Below are 16,277 nucleotides of genomic sequence, written 5' to 3'. Positions count from 1 at the left end.
TCAGCGTGTCCCACAGTGTCTCCGTGAGGTTCAACTGCGACGACTCTTATAAGTGAGGTTGAATTTCACGACAGACCGACTCGGTAAAAAAAAAAAAAAAAACGACACAAAGCTGCCGACTCATCGTGCTTCATGTTTTATGGCTCAGAACAGTAACATTAGCCACGAGGTCCAATCATGAAACAGGTAAACACACATCCTTCACACATACCGCAGATTAGTCAGGTCCAGATTAGGATTCAAAGAGTAGCACATCAAAACTGCTTTAACTACATACAGCGGGAATATAAAGTGTCAGAAGAGCATTGAGAACGCCTGTGCAACTCTAAAGTGCATCTCCGTGTGATTTTACATACGTCTACAAACACAGCATGTGCAGTCTTTAAGCTGAACAAGGACACACGAACATCAGGCAGCAAAAAGCAACAGAAACGCTGCTGAGAAAAGCTTCTAATCATACGTGGCTTCAGGAAGCCGTTACATCAAGTACATGGTTATTATTTTGGTAAACCTCCCTTTACAATAACATTCACTCAAAGGCAGCTAACCTACCGTACAATAGTCAAGTGTGATTTCAGAGAAAGATATGTTACAATAAAAAAAATAAAAAAATGCAAACATATTTGAGTACCTTGATTCACCAGCTTTTACTTCTCGTAATACAAACTCTGTCACCAACATAACAGTGCATACAATATTACTTAACTTTGCATTGGTTGCTCTTATAGGCGCAGGCAAAACTATCACCATGAAATGTACTTTTTGTTTTTTTTATAGTTGCAAAGAAAAAATTAATTATTATTATTAGAAAGTATTTCCATGAGCTTAGAGGAGCTCAGTAAACAACACGGATGCAGCGATAAAAATGATATTTTATGGGTCAGTAATTCTGATCATTTTCTATGAAGTTTGCTGGAAATATGGTCATAATTACATGAAAATAGAGACAACCATTTGAGTTTAATTTATATGGAGTTTCAATTCTGTAATAGTGAGCCTAGAAAGAATTATCACCTTAAATTGCAGCTAGATTCGCTGGTTGTTTAGCCGCTTGGGCAACAACTTTACTGATTTCGTTCAGTCTCGCTGCTCCCGTCTCATCGTTTTTAGCAAAAGAGCTTTGAACACCCGCTCGGCAATCAAACGGCACGCGACGCGGGTAGTGAGTGACAGGTGGAGCATTTAGTGGCTGAAAGGGCAGATATTTCCCTCAGCAGTTGGTAGGGACCAAAAATGGAACTAAAAGCGATAATATTGGACAAACATTGATTATGTGGGTTTAAACATGACTCTAAATTAATGATGAAGTTGCTCCATAACCGCTGGATATGTACCGAGTTGCATAAATTCAATTTTGACATTGTTTTGCATGTTCAGGTGGCCTGTTGTGCACTGACTGAAAGAACAGCTCGGTTACACCATAAGTTAATTCAAATAGTTTCAGTGAAAGTGTACCAACTTTTTTCTGTATTTAGAACCAAATGTCTTCTTTGCATCTTTACCAAGAACTTCTCTGAATTTACATGAATTTTTTTTTTTTTTTTTTTTAATGTCCTTGTCAGAAAACTATGGGAGCTACAAAATAAAGCATTACCATCTTAAAAGAAGAAGACAGATTATTCCCCAGAAATGTTTCCTCGGCGGCTTGTTTGTGAGCTGGGTCGTGCCAAGTGAGGTAGAGAGATTGTACAGTAGAGACGGCGGTGTTAGGCACTGGTGTTTCTGTGCAAAATGAGCTACATGAGCTGGTGGTGTTCAGCCTTCTTGTTCCTGCATCACTCTCGTCTCTGAACACGTTTGTGTGGCGATTATCATTTCTGGGCAAATAAAAAAAAAAAAAAAAAATCCTTTTCAAAGAGTCACTTTGCAAACTGGAAGACAATTAATCTGTCAGCTGTTTTTTTTTTTTTAAGCAACTAATGGAAAATAGGCAGCGCTTCATCAGCTGCGGATCGCTCCCTGTTTTCAATCAGGTCCTCTTTGGTCTTCTGAATGCGGGAGAAAATTTCCCTGAAAAGTTCCTTGTACTCCGGCTGGTGAAAGTCATCCTCAAAGTCTTCCATGTCCTTCAGAGCAGGACAAGCGACGACGAGAGACGCAGTCTGCACCGACTCGCTGCTCCCCCCGTCCCGCTCGTCCTCCGGCAGGCCCAGGTGGCAGCGTCGCAGCAGCTCGTCGTACTTCACCTGCAAGGCACTGTACTGGGCGTCCACCTCGTTGAGCAGCGAGATCCCGCGATACTTCACCACCTCGGCCCGGCGCACGCAGGAGCACTCGTGGTCGTAGAGCCTGTTGGGAGAGTCGGGCGTCGGCGTCGCCTTCGTCTGCCGCTCGCTGCCCCAGCGCTTCAGGTCCGCCGGGCTTTTAGCTGCAGCTGCCTCCCCTTCGTTCTCCTCGTCCGGGCTGAGGAACATCGAGTCTCGCAGCAGGCCGTGCACGACGTCCGGCCTGGAGGATCTCGTCGAGGACTCCGACTTCCAGAGCTGACGAAGCTCCTCGGTCTCTCGCTCCAGCTCTGACGCTCTGACCTGAAGAGAGACACAGAAATGAGATGCTGTCACTCAGAGGGGAAGGACACAAACTGAACTCGGAGCTTCGTCAAACATATCCTGGCGCTACCGCTGGCGGTGTCTTTTTTTTTTTTTTTTTTTAACTTTAGTGTAAAGGAAAAATAAAAAGACAGCAAGAAGTGTTTGAAGATGCAGATCATCAGGACTCATCCTCTGGGGAACACGAGTCTCTGTATAAAATTCCAGGCCCATCCATCCAATAATTGTTGAGATATTTCAGTCTGGACCAGCAGCCAATGTGATAAAGTTGCTAAATGAGCCTTTAACCTGCCGGCATTTGAGGACAAAAGTCAACAAACGTACCTGACATCCCCGGAGCCGTGCCAGCTGCTGCTCCAGCTCTGCGTTGTCTCTGGCAAGCAGCTCGGCCTCTTGCTCCGCTTCCTCCCTCCGAGCGCGCTCGGCGGCGAACTGCGTCTGAAGTGCGCGGAGCGACTGTTGCAGCGACGCCTGCTCCTCTTCGTGCCACGAAATGGCGGAGGACTCGAGGTCGTCCGAGCGTTCGTCGGGGTTGTCGTCGAACCTGCGCAGAGACGCAGACTGTTACAACTCCGTGCGTGTTTTCATACTTTGGATTAATACGATTTTTCAAACAACAAAGCAATAAATTTAAAAAAAAAACAACAACAACATGCTTTCAGGTCTGTCAGCACGGCCAACATGCTCGAAGAAACGGCAGAAACAGCGCTCCCCGTGTCCGCAAGCGGTACCACACGTATCAAGCGACAGTTACTTGTCGTAACTCCAAATCTTCGAGTATGCAGTCGCGCATTCGAGGGCGAAGCACGTACAAAATAGATGTCGTTGCGTGTTGAGTTTAACTGAATTAAACTCGACCCGCAAAGTGAAGTACACTTTGGTGGCAAGCCGGCCAACATGGTAAGCGACGCCGTAGTCGGTGATGTTTGATGGAAAGCGTTACGCATGTTTCCTGGGAGACCGTATCCGACCAACCAAAGTAACTTAATGTAAGATCGGGCGTCCAGGGCGCGCAGAGGGAATGAAAGAGTTTTCATTCTCCTTATTAGAGTCAGTCAGAGTGCCATCCAAAATGAATTTGAAGCCGTTTATTTTAAGTTACGAGCATAATGTGTCTTTAAGGTCGACAACTGACCTTAGCTGAAGCCAATTTAAACGAGATGTCTGCAACAAGCTAAATATAACGGAAACGTCCACAGCTGTACAACAAACAAGGAAACCTCAACGTGATCAAACGGTCAAAAGTCCCAAAGAAAACTTCTTTCTTGTCAGCTGTTCCTGTCCAACTATTGGCTGATAATTTGTCCTCTCTTTCTTATCTATGACGTGTCTGCTTTTTATTGAGGCAAAACAAAGCGACCGGAAATGCAATGAAAATATATCAAAGGTCAGAAGCCAGTTTCAACCTTTGTCCACCAAATGTGACGTTTAAGTCGACAGACATTTTTAGGAAGTGCCTGGAAACGGTGTTCAAAAATCAATACACAGCTGAAAACAACAAAAAAGAAACAAAACAACAACAAAAAAAAGAAAGAAAGGGTGACAGGCCAAGAAAAGCACACGAAGCAAAGAATCAAGAATTTATCAGCGGCGCTGCGGTGATTAGATTAGAATCAATCAAACTTATTGAGAGAGAGATATTGAGACATGTTTGTGCCCTTTAACTCAGACTTTGGCCTCTTACCTTCCAACCTCATCCACCACACTTCAGTTCGGAGCCTCTTGCATCTTTTATCAGTGAGATTTCCCAGCATCTGAGCCGGATGTTTTGAGGGAGCCGCGCTAACAGAATTACACGCCACGGAGACTAAACCGAGGCGGTGAATGAATGTCACGCTGCAGGCCGAGATGAAGTGACCGCAGCATGAAACCTGCACACTGCTGTGAGGTAGTCATGGACAGCTGCCAGTCAGAGCAGGATTAGCACACATCGGGGAGAGCTAATAGGATCTGGTGCTTCCTCATTTGTGGCTTACAAAAAGCTTTGGGATCAGTGACAATGCCATTCAGATTATTTTACAAAGTAGAGGAATGACAATGAGAATTTGTTTGTTGTGTCCAGTGTGTAAAATGAAAAGTTTTTGTTTTTTTGTTTTTTTTGCGTATCCTCACCTGAGTGTGTTTTGCAACTCCTGCAGGCAGGACACACTCTGAGTGCTGCGAGGAGGACACCTCTCTCTGTGTGAAGGACTCAGCTTCAGCTCCCCGACCCGCTGCTGCAGCTCCTCCACCTGAGTCTGCAGCAGCTCCGCCGTTTCAGTCAGCCTGCGCAGAAAAAACAAAACCAAATCTCCAGTTGGCAATAAGGAATCATTTGGCCCCAAAAATCCAACAGTTTTTATGATTTTATCAAATATATCGGTAACTATTTTTTTCCCAGACGATCCACAGTTCCCTTCCTACCCTTGGATCTTCTGCTGGGACGTCCTTTTGTCCAGAACCAGTTTGCGGTTGCTCTGCTCCAGCTCTCGGGCCGACACGTCCAGCTGCTCGTAGACTTTAGCATGCTGGTCGTTGACCTGCCGGAGGAGGTCCACCTGCTTGGTCAGGTACTGGAGAAGAGACGGAGAAAGGTTGAAAGGTTAGACTCAAATTCTACCAGGCTAAATGTTTCTAATGTGCACAAATCAAACAAATCATTAATTAGTAGGACAGGAGGAAAACAATTGAAGTTTTATTTGGAGACAAAATTTGCAGTTGAAAAACTGTAATCAATTTCAATATATCACAGTATATGTTATTGCAATACTCAGCATATCGCAAAGTATTTAAAGTCACAATGATATTAGACTCTGACTAACATATAATATTGTATGGTGGGTCCTCTTGGTTCAAACCGAAACGTGCTATTATTATTAGCAATTAGCTGTTTTAGCTGCTACTTTAATCATTTTTTCTGCAGTATAAATCCCACAAAATCAAATGTAAAGCAACAATCTAATGTTTTTCTTTCCCAGCAACACATGAATGTCTCTAAAAGCGCGTTTATCTAACAGTTCCCTTGAGATAAATTGTTCTTATCAGCTGTTGCAGCCAGGACACTTTGAACCTTTCTTCATATTTCTTCATATTTCTTCGTCAGCTGAAAATCAACACAGAAATGAAACCCAAAAAAACCCTTTGAATATCAACTTCATACTGACAACAGTTCAACCTCAAACTGCACAGAAACACTGAACATAAACAGTGAAAAGTCAATGAATAACATGAGGTTGGAGGTAAATAGGTTTGTTCTTCATTTCAAGATTTTGTTTCCACGGCGTTTCCCGCTTTATTGGACGCTTTTCATTCTGGTGAAGAGCGACAGTAAATCGGGTAATCGATTGTAAGCTGGCTCACAAGAGATCAGACATCCAGGACTGACCTGGTTTCTTTAAATTTAGTTTGAAGTCTGAAGTTGACGTGAAATTTCTCGTAACAAATTTGCACACAAGAAGAAAAGGTGAGAAGATAAAGAGGTCAAATGTACAGCGGCGGTGTTTTCTTCATTTATATGAACTTTGTTCATCTGACAGCAATAAATTGTGATTGAATTGTTTGTCATGCTTCTCGGAGTAAATGTCCGATAATCAGAGCTGATATTTTTTCTAAATTATTATAATGGCATTTAAAACTATTTAAACCATCTCCAACGTCAACAACGAACCTTTAAACTCAATAAATAATGCTTTGTCTCCCCTCATACTGCAGCATGTTCTAAAATGAAAACCTCCTCCTGCTGTAGCATAAATCTCTGACTTTAAGAGGAAATCAGTGCTTTATGAAAGCAGCGGCTACTTCATTTGCAGTACATCCTGACTCTGTTTCCGTGTCTTTACCTCGATCTCCTGCAGCTGCTCCTGGTTGGTGGAGTACATCTGCTGCAGCCCCTGCTCCAGCTCCCTGTTCCTCTCCAGAAGACTCTTCCCGAGCTCGGCCGCCAGCTGAAGGTCTGCACGAGAGACGGAGCGAAGAGGAAGAAAAAGTGCCTCAGCGCTCATGGTTCAGTGTGACTGATGGAGACTTGGAGACCTTACAAGCCGCTTTGTGAGGTTAGTTTTGCTGGCAGGAATCCAGTAAGCCACTTTTAATCTGTCTTCAGAAACTAACCGACGTTTATGCACACTCGTATAAAAGGTATACATTGACATAGTAACCCAGGCTGGGTCACTTGGCCTTATTTTTTTTTTTTTTTTATACCATGTTAAAAAAACAAACATGAAAAGGGAATTTTCCCTCCACAAACCCTTGACCACTAGTGTGAAGGAGATAACTACAGTAGTAGGGATGAAGAGTCCTTCAGACACAGCTTTTCTGTTTTTTTCTATTTCCTTTGCCGCATATATGTGTCCTGCTGACTCCTGTCTTTTCCTGCCCCCTGTAAACATTCACAACATTTTCACTAACACACCTTGTACACTAAATAAAACATCCTAACTAAAAAATAATAGTATATAATAGGCCTAAAAAAAAAAAAATCACTGAAATTTCTACAAATTTTACCTTCTGTGCACCTGCAGGGCTTAAATGTGAGTTTTTAATGGGATATATTAAATACGCCAAATATATAAACTGTAATGTTATTAGTTTTTTCTGTTTCACTGTAAAATAAGCTTAAATAGGGTTCTTTATCTTTAAGGGTTCAGAGACAAAGACTGGAAGGAAACTGTACCTTGTTCAAGGTCTTGCTTGTTGTACCACGGTTCCTCCTCCTTGATCTCAAATTCCTCTTCCACAATCATGTCTGCCAGCATCTTCACGATTGAAATCAGTCACGCTCCTTGAGGACTTATTCCATTTTTTAATAAGAGAAAAAAAAAAAGACGTGTATGAGCGGGGATAAACGATTCAGTCAGCTCCCTTCCCGCCTGCAGCCGGCACCGGTGTGCGCTCATGACCGGACAGACGCACAGACAGCTCACCACTGATGGAGCTGCGCAGCCCTCAGGAGGGCTTTCCGGTTTGGATTTTCAGAATAAATGTTGCAGCCTGCTTCTTTTAGGAGGAAAGAAAACGAAAGAGAAAAATTGCTGTCAAACGTCAATGTAAAACGCTGGTTTTAAAATAAATATGAGTTTCAATGTGTTTGCAAGCTTATAGCGATTTTGAACACCCAATCAGTAGCCTGGATGCCAGGGAACCAAAATGAGACACATAGCAACCATAAAGAGCAAAACAATTACCACAAAGAGACATAGAATGACTACAAAAATATTTTAAAAAAAAGATCTTAATGTGAAACAAAACAGCCAAAATAAATGCAAACGACCAGAAGGCAATGGAAAAATAACCACCAAAAAAAAGACACAAAACAAGCAAAATGAGACATGAATTACCATAGAGAGAGACACAAGGACGAAATGAACCATTTAAGAAACAACAATGACCAAAATGAGACACAAAACAGCCAGAAAGAGATGCAAAAAACAACCACAAAGACACACAAATGACTACAAAGAGATGCAAAATGACAGCTTACTTACTTAAAGCTTTAATTGCACAAAACCCTTCGATTGTTGTAGTTTAATGGTGACTGTTTCTTCTTTCAGTTGAAATTTATAGTCATAGGTAAACGGAGTAATTCTATGCTTTTATTTTGAAGTTTGGCCGCGCAGTTTCCGGTATAAACCTGCCTCTGTCAGGTTTGACTTCGTCACCATACCTGCTCTCTGTGTTCAGTTCCTCCCTGGAAACGTCAGCGCACAGACTCACAATCACCACACGGGGGCGCTGCAGTGGCAAAAAAAACAAAAAAAAACAACAACAACAAAAAAAACCCAGTTCTGAGTTCATGACACCAGAATAGAACCCACAAAATTATAGTGGTATACTGTAGGTAACATCAAATTAGTTCATTCTTCCAGTAAAAAACTTCACATGTTTCTACAGATGATCAAATTTATTTAAATAAAATCTTAAATAAAATCTCATGCATCGTATTTCCTAAATTGATTACGTTTTGTAGCTAAAATCTAGATTTTTAGTAACTATAACCGCCACAACAAAATAGAATAGTGAAATATTTATCTCTAAAATGCAATGAAATGTAAGTTGCAGAAGTAGTAGCAGAAAAATAAAATTTAAGTACAAATACCTGGAGTAAAAAGGTGTCTTGTTACTTTGATGAATCCAGATCATGATTTTACACATTGTGTATAATCATCAGCACACTATGATGCGTATTGAAGGCATGAGTTTCCATCAGTCGGTGGCAGTGTAGTTTCATAATTTGGTCTAAATTCCCCGCTCAGCACAACATGACCAACATTAAAGTCTTCGTTCACACCAGACAAAGGCGACGCGATGCGCACACTCAAGATTTTTTCGCTAAATTATTCATTCGAGCACATTAAAAGAAATAAACATGATCAAATAGATTAACATACCAAAGAGTGCTGATCCACGGTATAAATAAAATAAAGCATTTCATGAGCTGCGCAGTCGGATTGCAGTTTCATCACCAGATGGATGAAAACATGCTCCACGGTGGATGTTTTCTCTCGGGGAAACATCCTGCCGGCTGATGATAAATGATGTGATAGTTTGGAGTCAGAGGACGATGATGAGTGCAGCTCCAACCGCTTCATCTTCTCTGTCTTGTCACATTGATTTCTCTTTCCTGTTTGGAAAAATGATGCAAAACATTTATCTTTCTGTCAATAGTTTTGTTCACATGTGTCTCTCTTTATATTTTCTTGTGTTGTACTTAAAATATTTTTTTTTAAGTAGGCCTGCAATACATACACCAGTACACGTGATTTCAATACCCCTTTCACTATTATGCTCACAAGACCACAGCAATCAAGATGGTGTCGTAATCGTTACTAATATACAGTTTAATAAATTCAGTAATACAATGGTAAAATACCAAATTAAATTTATCCTCATTAATACGAGGATTGCAAAAAACAACCAAAACAAACCATAAATATTCTCTCTGGGAAACAACAGCTTCGGTTGTCAGAAGCATAATATCAGTTCAGCTGAAGACACGGGAGCGTTGTCTTTCTTCCTTCTCCCTCATTTGATTGTATTTTTTAAGAATTTAATATTACTTTCGAGCCCCTACGATGACTCAGTGATTGCTCGGCTGGAACTTTAGATTTCCAGCCTCCGCCCACGCTAACAGTGTTGTTTTATTGATGGCACAGTTGGCTTGTTCGTCCAGACTGAAATAGCTCAAAACAATATGGAACAGATTCTTGATATTGTGTTTCAAGGGCCCAAAGGAAAATACACATACCCACGTTTGTGATTATATGAGTTTTCTCCAGTGCTGTGAGGTTGATAAATGTTTTTTGTTTTTGTTTTTGTGTGTGAAACGTCTCATCAGTTATATTGTTGGGGCAGACGCTCGTGTTTCCTTGTTAAACCCACCGGCTTCAGTCATTCATTAACTTTTCACCTCACACCTGCAAAACTACGTTTTAAACTACAGTTTTAGGTCAACTTTGCGTTCAGTGCTAAATAGTGAATGTTAGAATGCTAAAATGCTAACTTAATGTAACTCGTGGTACCTGTGGGTTTCCTGTTTCCTGTTTCCTGGTCAGTGATTGGTGGATGCAGGTAGCAGTACATAATGTTTGTTGCCGTTTAGTTTTATAATAATATCACAATCCTTATTCAAATTGTCGTTGCCCTGTTTTGTTTGGTTAATTGCTCATGTAGTAATTGTTGTTTTGTGTTTTACAGCGAGTCTTGGATCTTATAACTGTGTCCTTGGTTTGGATTTGTTTCGCATTTATTAGTTTTAGTTAGTGCGCCCAGCCTCGCGTGGCCCACGGACAAAAAGATCTGCGAGTGTGTCCTGCGAGGGCGGACTAATCTGTTGTTTATTTGTTTTGTTAATTGTTTTGTTTGTTCCTTTTTGTGTTTTAGTCCACGTCCCTGTAATTACCAACTGTGAGCAGTTATTAGCCACCTGCCTTTCTTGTGCTGAGACGCCGACCTGTTTGTTGGTTGCAGTCGAGTTTGAAGTTTTGGTGACTTTTTTTTTTCTTTAAACTAGTATTGACACTTTGTGTGCAGTGCGGTGTGATTCATCAGTCCTCTTCAGACTCCCAGAGACAGTTGAGGTACAAGTGGAGTTTATGATTAGTCCCCCTTGGCAGGATTGGGCTCCTTTATTGTCTACAACTTGTGTTGTTTTTGATGGAATGAATATTGTCATCTTTACATTTTCTGTCAGAGGTTTATTTTATGCTGGCTTTTAGTTTAGCTTTTTGAAATACTAAAGATTGAATTGAACTCAGAAGGGCCTTTCTCCTGTTTGTCCTCTTACTAAACACATACGCGTCACTCTGTTTACTTTTCTTTGATATAATTGTAATTATTTGGACTTAATGTTGTTGTTGATCAACAGACTAGATTATAAGTAATAAGATGGCGTTTTTTTTTTTTTGCCAAATTAGCATTTAAATTCAAAATTTCAAAACCTTTCAGATTCTTTATCTTTGTCTTATAACACTATCAGCTGGTCAAAGTGTGAGTTTGTCCAATACTGTGGTTTATAACACGTTAGCAGACTAACATTAGCATTTAGCTCAAGCCTGTATCTCTCCCCTCGAAGAGCAGCTAGTATATCTGCTAATAGTTCAGCAGTGAAAGTGAGGTCGTAAGACTTTTTTTTTTTTAACTTGGAAACGTAAAACAAAACAAATGGATAATTTCCAGAATTTGTCCAAAAAAAAAACCCCCCCCCAAAACGTTTTATATCTTTATTTTTTTCCCCTGTTAGCCGACTCATGTCTTCCGTTGAAATGCATACGCTGACGGTGCAATCCATTCATCAACCGGGCTTCAGCAGCCGTGAGTCAAAGCCCTGATCACGAAGTGTCCCTTTGACCGGGAGGCTGACTCGGAACAAATTCTCGCAGATTGTGTGAGTCGCCGTGAGGCCGCAGCCGTCGCTGTTTCTTGTCGGTGTCAAAATAGGAGTCACGCTGTCGCATCTGCTCTCCAACACCCCCCCCCCCCCCCCCCCGGACAGATTATTCAGCCAGGTTGGGGATTAGTTGCCAGTAACATCATTTGCTTCAAGGCCTCTTCGCTCCAGCCCTTTCATCTTCCACGCGCTCTCCCTTTTCCGTGCTCCACCCTCGGTGTTTTCCCCTCTCTTCCCATCCAATTCTCCACTGTCCCACAGCATCTCTTGTTTAGTGGCTGTCAGTGAGATGAGACAAAAGCCAGAGCAGGAAGCCGGAGCTCTCTGCGGGGACTCGGCTTCTTGGAGAGATAAAATGGCTCTGATCTTTTCTCGCAGAATAAACACCGTTTGTGTTTCTCCCGTCGACACATAGATTTATGCTTTCATTGATGTTCTACTGCTTTTAGATTTCACAGGGTGTGAGGTGTCTAAACAACAAAATGGGACCTCATGCATGCGCTCCTTCAGCCCGCCTGTTATTTCATCTCCCTGGCAGAAAACGATTAGAGGTGTTATCTCAAATGAAAAACAAAATTTCACCTCGGGTTTTTTTTCTTGTTTTTTTTTTTTTTTTTCTGCGTGACAATAAAGGCGAGCAGCACGACAATGGCTTTGCAAGTAAAGGAAAGTCAAATAAAGTGTGGGAGGAAATTGAAATATTACAGGCGAGGTTGCGGGCAAACAGGATGATTACCACTGTGCTCACCACCCCATTCACACGTTCCTCCTCATCCCTGCAGCGATCTGGGTTAGTAATGGTGTTTCTTCCTGCCGTAGCGTGGCTGTAGTGACATTAATGGGCGGCAGTAACCGGTAATGACTCGTTAAAAGAGAGATTTGGAGCTTTACTGATCCGTTTCCATATCAACTGTGCTGGCTGTGGGGATTGGATCCTCTCCATGTTTGGGAGGGAGGGTGTAATGGGATTTGAGGAAGTGCTTCTGGGTAGAAACTCAACAACACACACACACACACACACACACACATAATACATGTGTTGACTGTGTGTGTGTGTGTGTACGTGTGTGTGAGAGTGCTTGTTTTAAGTTAATCTTCAAAGCTTTGGCTTTTTTTCACGTTTTTTTTTTTTTTTAATTTTTTTTGCAGCAATCCATCATGACAGGCGGAGAGCAGCGAACCCGCAGCGATTTTAATTTGTCGTGATTTTTTTTTTTTTTGACTGATTCGCGTCCTCTTTTTTTTTTTTTTTTTTTTTTTTTCCTTCTCGCCTTTTGTTCTGGACGCGTACACAAATAGTCAAGGATGGGAGATGTACTCGCGCTGAGAGGAGCCGCTGCGTTGCCATGACAACCAGGCGGTTTGCAAAGATCAGCGTGATGCCAACTCGCATCCAGGATCACATATGTGTTGTGCGTTGGGGTGGAGTGCTGGTGGTGGTGGTGGGTGGTGGGTGGTGGTGGGTAGGGGTGGGGGTGGGGGGTTACAAAGACTCTGGCAGAGGCAAACGAGCCCACATGATGTATACTATACATGCACGCATGTGTGTGTGTGTAGCAGATATTACTTTAATATTGCACTGGTCCATCCATGTTGTTTACACACGCAAAGCAATAAACAGTAAATTAGAAACAAGAGGAATGGGGCGACAGACAGATAACAGGGGAGAGAAAGATGACGCCACGATAATAAATTCTATTTGGGTTAAAGATAGCAAAGCTTTATCACTGAACAGCGACATCAAAGCTGTCGTTGGCTGGGGAAACTATGAAACTTTAAAGGGAAAAAAAAAAAAAGTTAATTTCACAAGTAATCTCCCACCCGGCGGCTCGTGGGTAAAACAAAACTCTGTGAAGTAGATGAATTTTTGCTAATCTCTCTCGCACAGCTTCAGGGGATCACAGCGGCACAGGGAGAGAAAATCACCCAAGAGCTTGGTTTGGTGCTGAAACTCTATGAAACAGGGATTTCTCTCGTGCCTTTGGTTCTGTGCAGTTTGTCCTTACTCTCAAAGACAAGAGGAAGACCTTGCCTTTAAATGAGAATCCGGGAGGAAATGCAGCCTGAGAGGCCTCTGTGTTTGAAAAGAGTGACTGACAGCTGTCTCCTGTTCAGATGTCTTTCCCGCGTTTGTGGATGAAAAGCGACGTGGCTGATGCAGCGTACGGGAGAGGTGATCGACGGTGTGCAGAGTGCAGATGCTGAATGCTGGTTTGACAAACACCTTTTCAGTTTAACGCTGAAATGAGTCAACAGATAAATAAGGCAAGTAATGCAATGAAAAACAAGTATCATCCGAACATTCGACAGCACAATGGAAGACTTGAATAAATACATATATTTTAAACAAATATATCTACTATCATAGCTACATCTGGTTTGCTGTTGTACATTTTAAAACAAACACCACCACTAACATTTCGCAACATATTTGCACACGGTTGAAGTGTGTCGGCCAAAATTTACAAGACTGATATTTTGTTAAAACGTGTTAAAACATCCATTTTTCTGTGTTTATTTCTTTTCTTTTTTTTTTTACGTCTGCTTTGTCTGTGATAGTATTTTGTATTAGCATCAACAGGACGGCAATTTGTGTTAGCAATGTCAGTGATAATATTTTGCATTTGCATCATGAGTGACGGCAATTTTTGTTAACATTGTCAGCGATAGTGTTTTATAATATTTGCATCAATGGTAAGATCACGACATAAAACGGAGGTTAAAGTCAGCGTTGATCGCAAACTAATCCTGAAACAGAGCAAACATGAAGAGAATGAAGAAACGAAAGTCAAACGGATCAGAAGGAAATTATGAAACTGATAAAATGACAGCAGTATAAATGCACAGTTCTAAGTGATGTAGATCAATTCAATTATTAAAGAACAGGTAAATAAGGTAGATATTGGTATCTTAAAATGATTAACACTGATGATCAGAAACAGTTCTGACCAAGTAAAATAGATCAGAAACACTCAGTTAGATCAACCTGTCAGTTAAATGTGTTTTATTTTTTTTGATCAGTTATGGAAATCTGTATTGGTTGCAGTCATCCAGCTGAGTTGTTTGTTTTCTGAGTGACTTTGTTCTACGTGCACTCACTGCACCTTTGTGCTATCGAACTTGTGGGGATCTGATAAGTTTAATATCACACTCGCAAGCTGGAAAAAGCTGAGCTGACCACTTCTCTCCAGCAGTGCAGTCCAACTGCTGAGTGAAGACAAAACGTCCTGGCGGCTGGCTCTGTTTTTATCCGTCCTGATGTGAAATACTTCTTCCTGGATCAGCTTCAAATGCAGCATTTTGAACCAACACTCTCAGGCAGGTTTGTCAACAACTATAATCATAATGTGTATTTTTTTTTTTTTTGGAACAGTTTTTGCCACCGTCAGCCAAAAATCTTAGCTGTGCTGATTTTATTTCGCAGCCAGATTCTGTTTTGGAGGTTTTCTCTCAAAGCTGATTATGTTTTTTCAGTTTAAAAAAAAAAAAAAAAAACCACAAAGTGCAGCAATAAGAGGAGAGCAGGGAGTATTTGTGGCGTTTCTGCACAGCAGTTTAAATGATTCATTACAGACAACTTTCTGGTATAAACCATGATGTGGCCTCTTGCGCTCAATTTATTGAGACTATATATTTGACTCATGACTTGAGTCTGCCTCATGTCGGGTGCACCTCTAGAATTTATGTCCGTTTCCTGAACTAGGTGGAGACTGGGACGATCTCTTGAAATAATAAAACCCTTTGGGATATTAATATTGATTTTTTTGTCTTTTTTCTCGGGTTTATAATTGTAAAAGGTTTTCTGTATTAATCCGTTCATGTACAGGTCACAAATATAGGCGGAGTGCCAATGAAGTTAAGCACCGTGACGGAGCAGGTGGAGGCTGTAACTTTGGTGAGTAATATCCCAAGTTGCATAATCAATAGCAGCACCTGTGTTACACCTATTTTTGTGATCAATGGTACATGCAGATGTGCGATTTTTGCCATGAACCTGAACATGAGCAGAGAGCACACGTCACATTTTTGGGGGCCCAGAAAGAAGTTGCACTGAGTGTTGAGGAGGGATGGTGGGGGGGGGGGGGGTAATGATTTGTGTGTTGCGTGTTTTCAATGTGCTGTGAGCAGGTGCGTTGACGTGTTGGATGACTGAAGTGCCATCGCGCCACAGTTCAGGTTGTTTGCACCGAGTGTTTTCCCCTCAGACGCTTCAGAGCGTCACGGTCAAACTCGGTGTTGACAGTTTGAGCAATTCACGGTCCGCCAACCCACGGACGTCTAAGAAAACCCACCTTGTTGCTCTGCTGACCGGATGCACCTCCTTTGGTCTTTGACAGTGACGTTCTGCCCTTCTTGAGACGTGCATGTCACTCAAAACACCTCTCTGCGACGTCACCGTAGTTTTTCTGAAACATTTCGGGGGTCTCTGCCGCTGATTTCTTGAGTTTGACATTAAAGCTGACGTGCGCTCTCTGCTCATGTCAATGGTGAAAACGCATAAAAGCACACATACCAGTGGTCACAAAAACGAGTGCAGCACAGGCGCTGATGTTAATCAAGCGATGTAACTTGGCGTACTTACTCACAAAGGTTAAAGCTTCCCCCTTGTGCATCACTGTGCTGCCATACGGTCGCACACAACAGGAGCAGTGTTGGAACTTTTGAATGGCCCCTCGTATAATCAAGACTTTATCTTTATTGCCAAATGTACATTAGAGCATTATCATACTATTTTAATGGATGTCACATTGAAAACAGCTCAACTGTTTGCGTTTCAACTGCATACTATTCAGTATATGTTCTGCATGGTTTTTTTTTTTTTTTAAGGCCAATTGATATCATTGTTCTTCAGTCGTTGTTCTTTA

At 41.7% G+C, this 16,277-nt stretch overlaps 1 protein-coding gene across 1 annotated transcript; it reads right to left on the bottom strand.

Moving 5' to 3' along the window:
- Positions 1–1,228: 1,228 nt before the first annotated feature.
- Positions 1,229–7,422, bottom strand: LOC138636349 (cerebellar degeneration-related protein 2-like). The gene is made up of 6 exons (XM_069724328.1): positions 7,201–7,422; positions 6,368–6,480; positions 4,953–5,101; positions 4,662–4,814; positions 2,874–3,093; positions 1,229–2,528 (listed from the first exon to the last, which is right to left on the bottom strand). Exons 1-6 carry the CDS (start codon positions 7,280–7,282, stop codon positions 1,917–1,919), a joined length of 1,329 nt encoding a protein of 442 aa, XP_069580429.1. The 5' UTR covers positions 7,283–7,422; the 3' UTR covers positions 1,229–1,916.
- Between the last annotated feature and the right edge of the window lie 8,855 nt (positions 7,423–16,277).

This window comes from Brachyistius frenatus, unplaced genomic scaffold, assembly GCF_029030835.1.
Source record: "Brachyistius frenatus isolate BFR_SWC_R1_liver_20210118 unplaced genomic scaffold, ASM2903083v1 Contig_370, whole genome shotgun sequence".
Taxonomy (NCBI): Eukaryota; Metazoa; Chordata; class Actinopteri; family Embiotocidae; genus Brachyistius; species Brachyistius frenatus.
This window is presented reverse-complemented; position numbering and strand designations above follow the sequence as displayed.